This window comes from Gavialis gangeticus, unplaced genomic scaffold (assembly GCF_001723915.1).
Source record: "Gavialis gangeticus isolate Ggan-Ray unplaced genomic scaffold, GavGan_comp1, whole genome shotgun sequence".
Lineage (NCBI taxonomy): Eukaryota > Metazoa > Chordata > Crocodylia > Gavialidae > Gavialis > Gavialis gangeticus.
In genome coordinates this window covers 33,778,709-33,787,479 of record NW_017728996.1, presented here as the reverse complement: position 1 = coordinate 33,787,479, position 8,771 = coordinate 33,778,709, and the positions used below count along the sequence as shown (strand labels likewise).

The 8,771-nt window shown below is 46.1% G+C and overlaps 1 protein-coding gene across 1 annotated transcript in view; it reads right to left on the bottom strand.

The window, feature by feature from the left end:
- The window catches only part of LOC109288320 (myocardial zonula adherens protein-like), a 114,671-nt gene that overhangs the window by 73,086 nt on the left and 32,814 nt on the right, over positions 1-8,771 (bottom strand). The window contains exons 3-4 of the mRNA XM_019503828.1: positions 5,718-5,876; positions 2,955-3,047 (exon numbers count right to left, since the gene is read on the bottom strand). Coding sequence (XP_019359373.1) covers positions 2,955-3,047; positions 5,718-5,876 — 252 coding nt within the window. The remainder of the gene's footprint in view (positions 1-2,954; positions 3,048-5,717; positions 5,877-8,771) is intronic.

Sequence of the window (8,771 nt, the reverse complement as noted above, 5' to 3'; positions counted from 1 at the left end):
AACTCAAAAAATACAGTGCCACTTTTTTGTGTGTGTGTGTGGGGGGAGGTGTGGGAGCATTGCAAGACGGTGTGGTTGTGTAGGGGGGCATAGGGTATGTTGGGGTGCATGTCAGTGGGAGCTGTGGGGGCAGAATATGGGGTGTGAGGGAGGGTGGGGAGGGGTGTAGGGACACCCCACACTCCCCCATGGTGTTCAGCCCCTGCTGCTGGCAACAGCAGCAGGTGGGGAGGTCAGGGCACTTGGGCCTGGTGCAGGCACCTGGTAGGGCACGGCTCTGGCCAGCGCTGTGTGGGGGTGGAGTGCAGCCTACCCAGCTGCCTCTATCAGCAGGGCTCCACGCTGTGGGCCTGCAGTTCCATCACTCGAAGTGGGGGAAGCCCCGTGCTGGAGCCTGCTGCCTTCCTCACCCCCCTGAGGTGCAGGTCCCCGCACTCTGCCAGGAATGAAGGGAGCCCAGCCCCCCACTTCCCCGCAGAGTCCAGCACAGGGCTTCTTCCCTGCCACAAGTGCAGGCATGTGGTACAAAGCCCCTTTGATAGAAGTGGCCAGCACTGCACTGGGGGACAGTGGGGCAGCCTGCCCAGCAGCCTCTATTACAGGGGCTCAGAACCACGCACCTGCAGCTCCCAAACTCACAGCAAGAAAGCCCCGCATTCGACTCCACAGGGAAGGAGAGGGTGAGGCTCCCACCAGTCCTGGCAGAGTACAGGGACCTGTGCTGCAGGGGGCAGGGAAGGCAGCAGGCTCCAGCACGGGGCTTCTCCTGCTGTGAGTGATGGAGCTGCAGGTGCACAGCATGGAGCCCCAGCAATACAGGTAGCCAGGAAGGCTGCACTCCCCCCTCCCCTGCCGCATGCAGTGATGGTCAGAGCCGTGCCCGACTGGGTGCCTGCGCCAGGCACAAGCACCCTGACCTCCCCGCCTGCTGCTGATGGCAGCAGGAGCTGCACACCATGGGGGAGAATATGTGCACCCTCACCCTGCCCAGCCAAGCTCCATGCTCCCACCACCACCCTGGGTGCAGAGTCTGTGCTGTGGTTTATACTTCCAGCTCCCCACCTACCCCTGGCCCCTACATGCTGCTCCGAGCAAGTTGGACTTCCAGAAACTCAAGCAGGTTCCCATGGGGCAACTACAACAGAAGCCCCATCCAGAAGCTGCTGCTGGCTGGGCAGGGCACTTCTGCCCAAGATGATGGGAGCAAGGACCAGTATTTGGGGGTGAGGGGGAGGAGGTTGTACACGTGGCTGCCTCACTCCCAGCCTCATGGGGTGGGGAAGGGCTGGGCAGGGCACAATTCGTTGTGGGGTGCTGCAGGCCGGATTAAAGTGCCTGGCAGGTTGGATCCAGCCCACCAGCTGTATTTTACCCACCCCTGTTTTACCAATTACTATATATTAATCAAGCCACACACAAACTGGGTCAGAAGATCAGCAGAAGCTAGTGCACTTTGTAGCGGAGTGTGTATACATGTAAACCAAGACTGTAAGAGTGTGAATTAATGAAATTATGCCTGGGAGGTCAAAAGCAACAAACAACAGGAAGAGAAGAGTGCTTAGAGGTAAAAAAGCTCAGTCTTTGGCTATAGGGAATCTGAGGAATGAAATACTGGAGAGGCACTGAATGCATATTGACCCATATACCCATAGTACTTTTGTTATCTTGCATACAGTTCATTTGACTCATACAGGGCTGAAAGACATTATTGTCCTCATATCTATAACATTTATGGTTTCTGGATCTATCAGTAACCATTAACTTTAAAAAAAAAAAAAAAAAAAAGGCTTAGCATACAGCAGGTGGAATACCCTAACACTGGTCACAGAGATTAAAATGTTTTATACCACAATTGCCTTCAGCCTAGGTGTGTCCCTGAAATTTCTTTTGCCTCTTGGGCGTGTCTATACGTGCACTGGACTGTGCAATTGTTACAGCACCATCATTTAGTATTTGCTTAAGCACAGTTATTTTTAGCTGCTACTGCAGAGTACCATCGCTGTCACAGTTCCTGCCCAGCAGCAGTATGTCACCATAGCAATGAGCTACAGCGCAATAGCTCATTGCTACAGTGATGTAGTGTTGCATGTAGACACACCTCTTATGCCACATCCTGATCTCTTTGAGATCAAAAGCAAAACTCCCAGTGGCTTCAGTGGGATCCGGTTTAGCCTTTAAGACAACATTTGGGGTAGAAAAAGCATTCAAAGATAAGAAATTAAACTTATATTCTGTTCACATTTTTCCACAGGAAATAAAAGGAAGTGAAAAAGGAACCAACATACATATTTTAAAGGCATACAAAAGTATGAGGAAGGTGTCCAACAATGGGTGAAGGATTTTTTTTCCTTCATTCATTCATTTAGTTTTGGAAGCAAATCTGGGAGATGCTACTACAGCTTGTCAGGAATTTTTGGACCAAACAGATTCTTCAGAAAATAGAGATTCATTAAAAGTGAAACATTTCTCCCCCCAAAAAATCAAGGTTCCCATGAAAACACAAGCAGGGTTACCATCCTTCCCAATTTGTTGGTAGCCTCCCCAGTAAGACACTAGAGACAATTCTGGAGCAGTCTTACCACATGGATCCCAGAGCTTATAGAGTAACCCAGCTCAGTCAGGGGACCAGGACCCTTGGGGAAATTAACTCTAGTTTCTCTGCTGCTATTCAGTGATGGAGGGCAGTGAAACAAAAGAATCATGCAACAATCCCTCAGCATCTCAGAGAATACATTACATTCAGAAACACCAGGTTTTAATGTTTCTAAAGAAGAATGTCTGTTTCCTGCTAGTGGGAAAAAAAAAAAATCAGAAGTATAGAGACATGAAAAGTAAAACTGAAAATGTTAAAATACTTTTCCCCCTCTGACTCATCCTGCAGTCCATAAAGTTTCTTGGGCAAATCTTGTGTGGATCCCCCATTGCACCATAATTACAAATAAATGTGATCTTACTGTCAATTCGTTGGTAAGTTGCTTTATTTTCCGTTTCATTTCATCATACTCCCCATACATTTGCTCTCTCACTTTTTCCAAAGTTGCTCTCACCTGTTATCAGGCAAATTTAAAAACTTTATTATTCAAACTTTGTTACCAGCATCATTCAGATTAAAAACCAAACAACACTGCATCCCAAAAAACAAGGACTGCACACAGTGATCACCATTATTAAACAAACATTTGCCCAGTCATATCTGCAATGCCTCAAATATTTCCCTGATCTGAGAATCTCTGATCTTGTATTCATTGGGCGTCAGAAAGTTAATCCAACTGAAATGAGGGTAATAGAGGAATCTGAGAAGGATTACTTAAACTACATTACACCTGTGTGTGGACAGACTTATTCCTAATTAAAAGAGGCCTTATTCTGGAAATGAATTAAGCCCTCATTAAAATTTTAGAGTGGATCAGCCAAGCCACATCAGGCTTTGATGTGGACACATTCATCCAGAATTATTTTTCCTGAAGGCTTCCACGCAGACAATCCTTTGGTACTATGAGGGACTCATTTGTATATGCATGTAAGACAACACATACACGTAAAGGTACAATGTTTCAGGGGACTTTACAGAATAGATTCTTAGAAAATGGCCTTAACTACTCTGAACATGGACATGCCCACCCCATAATGGCTGGCCCTCTTTGCACTGGTGTAAATGATTATATAAAAGGAACAGACCAATGGTGAACAGGAACAAGAATATTTAGAGAAAGTGAAGGTATGTCTGCACTGCACGCTGCAGCTTGGTGCAAAGACACTAGATACAACTCTAAAAATGAGATAGCATGGGTACTGGAAGCAGTCTACTTCCAACAGCACGGACCACCAAGCTGAGCTATTTTACCCTGCCTCTCAAGAGGATAAACTAGTCCATCTGGAGATCTGTGCAGTGTTGTGCAGATTATATCTGGCACTATTCAGGTATCAGAAACAGTAAAGCCATGCTAGTGCGGTGCTGTCTGGACTAAAATGCCCTGCTTCTCTAAAGGGCTAAATCAACCCAGGATAAGAGCACCCCTAACATGACTATCTTCCTTCTGATACCCAGGTTCAACCATTCAGAACTAGCTTAGGTATCTCTTCATAGCACTGTGTTGTGCCACTTGATAGAAGAAATCAAATAATCTTGATATTAGTAAAATAGTCTGTAACCATGAAAAAAAAAAAAAAAGACTGCAAGTACCCGTAAACCTGTAAAGTACAGATAAATTAGCCCAACTCTCAATGATCCTCTTCATTTTATTATCAGTGTTATTCTCTTGTGCTTGAATTATTACACCATGCTATTTGTTGGCCATCTTCCATAAACTGCCTTCACAGACAATAGAGGTGAATGAACAAAAAGGCAGACTACTTGGCTCTGTACTAGTTAGGGAGACTACTGACAAACCCTGGAGAGCCAAAAAGCAACAAGTGGAACATCTGGCTCCAAAATAAATTGTTGGACTTTAAGCACAGAACTCAGAGGCTCCCACTACACTTACAGGTACCACACTATTAACTAGTTAATTGCACAACTACCTCAAGATCAGCTACACATGCAAAGTACTCATCACATGATAAATAAAACTCCAACCACCTATATAAAGTTAGATCTCAAAAGTGTGTACTAATTTTATAGCTGGCTGCTATCAAGCTTTAGTTTGCATGTGTAGCAGGGTCTCCCCTGCAGCTGGAAGCCCCATCAACTGACCGGGCTTCCCACCACAGGGGTTCACCATGTCCAGCAGGAAACCCCTAGGTCTGGGGAATTGTGGCTGCCATAATTCCCAAGGCTCGGAGGTACATGGAACCCGCAGGCCTGGGGGATCATGGCTGCCACGATCCACCAGGCCCAGAAGTTTCATGCACTCCCAAACTCTGGGGATCATGGCAGCTGCGATCCCCCAGCTCCACTAGTACCTGGGGCACACTCGTGGCTGGAAGCCCCTCAACTGAAGGGGCTACAAACCATGGGAGCTTGCTTCTTGCTGGTGCAGGGGAAGCCCAGGATCAGACTCCCCCTACATCAACAATAAGGGACAAAGGGATCTAATGATCAATCCTACAATCACACCTCCTGACTGGCACATGTGAACGGCAGGAGGTGTAATTGTGTGGACTGCTCATCAAATTCCATTGTGCTTTTTTGTTTCAGGAGAGCTGTTGCAACCTGAATTTATTAACATGTTTATAGAAAGGTTATTTTATTACCATCACATTAAATAACTGCAGAGAAATCCGTATGAAGCCCATTTTTATTAGACAATCCTCTCAAGTTAGTCCATTTATTCAGGACTTTTGGGGACAATTTCACCTTGTTCAGAAGCCAGCACAAACCTAGAGACATTATGGTCATTCTTTTAACTGGCTGCTTACACAAGTTTTCCAAATTTGATTTGGGATTATAAGGCCTGCAGGGGAGGCACGCGGTTTCTTCGGCAGTTTACTTCTCTAATGGAAGTGGGAATGAAATCACTTTAGTCAGCATGTGCTTAGGTTTCTTCCCTTTGCAACCAGCAAGCGTAAGTTTATTATAGGGTCTCATAGCAGAACAGGACATGGCTCTTTCATTCAAGCAGGAGAGATTCAAATTTTTAGCATTCGGGGAACCCTTCCCCAGCTCAATACCTGCTGTCAACAGACAGGACAACCATCCTATGTATTCACACTGACAACAAATGGAAAGGACATTTAAGAAAAGATATTTACATTTAAAAGGATTATATAAAACTCACATCTTTTATGTAATTCATCTCTTCTTTCAACTGGTCTGCTGACCAACCATAAACAACCATTTCATTCTTATGGTTATTGTCAGTCCTGTGTACTACACCATACACCATGCCACGGGAGAAATTCCTGGTAGACAGTCCATTTGGTACATGGTAGAGTTGCTATCAAAAAAGAAAGCAAGCACTCTTTAACCTGAAGTGCTACTAAATGTAAAAATAAGTACAATAGAGTCAGAAAAGGAAAGGGAGCATGCTACAGGTATGCAATAAATGCCAGATGTCACAGAGCACTAAGTATTCCCCAAAGATGCAAATATGTAACTTCCTTTAGTCCTAAAGGGAATTATGACCTGAGGGCTATGGGACAACATAAAACAACGCAAGATACTTTCCTAAAACAAACAGTTAGAGCTGATCACTTATGTGTAATATACATATACTCACAGTACAACTTAGATATGCATCACTCTTGCCAACTGTAAGAAAGGTGTTATTATGGGAAGTATTTTGCAATCCTAACAGCAGATGGTGCAACCAACCACACCTATAAGATACACACAGAGTAGCTTAGATATAAATGTAACCATTCCATTGGCTTAATTTCATATCTGGATACTCAAAATTTAAAAAGTTGCATAATCACATACTACCATACTAGTAAAAAAAACACTCTGTAAAAATCATATAGAAAACAAAGCATGTTTTACAAGACCTAGGTGGGGACATGACTCAAGACAGACACCATTTCCTGGACTGAACAATTCATTTCATAGTTTCACCAAAACACTTCTCCTATATAAATATTTGAATTAAAGCATTAAAAAAAAAATCCAGCTGCAGATACACATACAAATAGTTGCAGCAAGTTACTTCACAACCTTGTGTAGCAAATGCATACTTGCCTCTAAGGACCCGAGTACTAGCCATGGAACAGCTGTCAGCCATTCTACCTCTCAAATCCTCACTGTTCCCTCTTTCCATTTTAATAAGCAAATTTGTTGAACATCAGTCACAAATAAAGTTCTACTGTGCTCCAGAACATTAGAAGAGTTACTTTAAAAATCATAGAACCATAGAAAATTAGGGCTAGAAGGGACCTCAGGAGGTCACCTAGTCCAAACTCCTGCTCAAAGAAGGACCATCCCCACCCAGATCATCCCAGGCAAGCTTTATCTAGCCAGCTTTTGGAAACCTCCAAGGATGGAGCTTCCACTACTTCTCTGGGTGACCTGTCCCAGTGTTTCACTACTCTCCTAGTGAGAATAGTCTTCCTAATATCTAACCTAAATTTCCCTTGCTGCAACTTGAGGCCATTGCTCCTTGTTCTGGCACCTGCCACCACTGAGAACAGTCTAGCTCCATCCTCTTTTGCACCCCGCTTCAGGTAGTTGAAGGCTGCTATTAAATCCCCTCTCTATCTCCTCTTTTCTAAGCTAAATAAGCCCAGTTTGATCAGTCTTCCCTCATAAGTCATGTCCACCAGTCCCCTCACCATTTCTGTCACCCTTTGCTGGACTCTCTGCAATATCTCTACATTATTTCTGTAGTGGGGTCCCAAAACTGAATACAGCACTCCAGATGTGGCCTCACCAGTGTTGAATAGAGGGGTAGAGAATCACTTCCTTTGACCTGCTGGCAACACTCCTACCAATGCAGCCCAGTATGCCATTAGCCTTCTTGGCAACAAGGGCACACTGTTGGCTCATATTCAGCTTACTGTCCACTGTGTCACCCAGGTCCTTTTCTGCAGGGCTGCTGCCCAGCCAGTCAGCCCCCATGGTACTGGTGCAAGGGACTGTTTCATCCTAAGTGCAGGACTTTGTACTTGTCCTTGTTGAACCACATGAGATTTTTTTGGCCCAATCCTCCAGGTTGTCTAGGTCACTCTGAATTCTAGCCCTGCCCTCCAGTGTATCCACTACTCCCCACAGCTTGGTGTCATCTGCAAACCTGCTGAGGGTGCCCTCTATGCCACCTTCCAGGTCACTGCTGAAGACATTGAACAAGACTGGCCCCAGGACTGACCCCTGGGGCATTCTACTTGATACTGGCTGCCAACTAGACATTGAGCCATCAATTACTAGTCTCTGAGCCTGATGCTCTAACCAGTTTTCTATCCACCTTGCAGTCCACTCATCCAGCCCATACTTATTTAGCTTGCCTGGGAGAATGTTGCAGGAGACTGTATCAAAAGCCTTGCTAGAATCAAGGTATACCACAGGTGTTTTCAACCTTTTTTAATAAGTGTACCCCTGGCAGCCAGACATGGAGCAGGGGTGGGGGGTAGCGCATGGCCACATGCGGAGCAGGGTGGGGGGGCAGGTGAAAGAGTAGCACATGACCAGACGTGGAGCATGGGGCCATGGCACATGGCTAGACATGGACTGGGGAAGGAGAGCTGGAGTGGCAACAGCAGGGGTGGTGGGTGTCCAACTGCCCCCCACCCGTCTGGCGAGCCATGTGGCACCTGTGCAGCCCAGAGGGGCACCACTGGCCTCATCCCCCTTCCTCCCAGCCCTGCTCCTGGGAGGCGGCAGCATGGGGTGGTGGGTAGCGGTGCTCCGTCCCCGCCTGCCCACGTGTACCCCCTAGGGCCTTCCCCTGTACTCCCAGTTGACAACTGCTGGTATACCACATCCCCTGGTCTCCCTGCATCCACAGAGCCAGTCACCTTGTCATACATAGAAGGCAGTCAGGTTGGTCAACCATGACTTGCCCTTGATGAATCCATGCTGACTGTTCCTAATCCCCTTCTCCTCCAAGTGCTTAGAAAATGGATTCCTTGAGGATCTGCTCCATCATTTTTCCAAGACCTGAGGTGAGGCGGACTGGTCTGCAGTTCCCTGGATCCTCCTTTTTCCCTTTCTTAAATATGGGCACTATGTTTACCCTTTTTCCAATTATCCAGGACCTCTCCTGATCACCAAGAATTTTCAAAAGTAATGGCTAGTGGCTCTGCAATCTCATCAGCCAACACCCGTAGCAGCCTCAGATGCATCCCATCTGGCCCTATGAACTTGTATATGTTTAGCTTTTCTAAATATTCCCTAAGCTAGG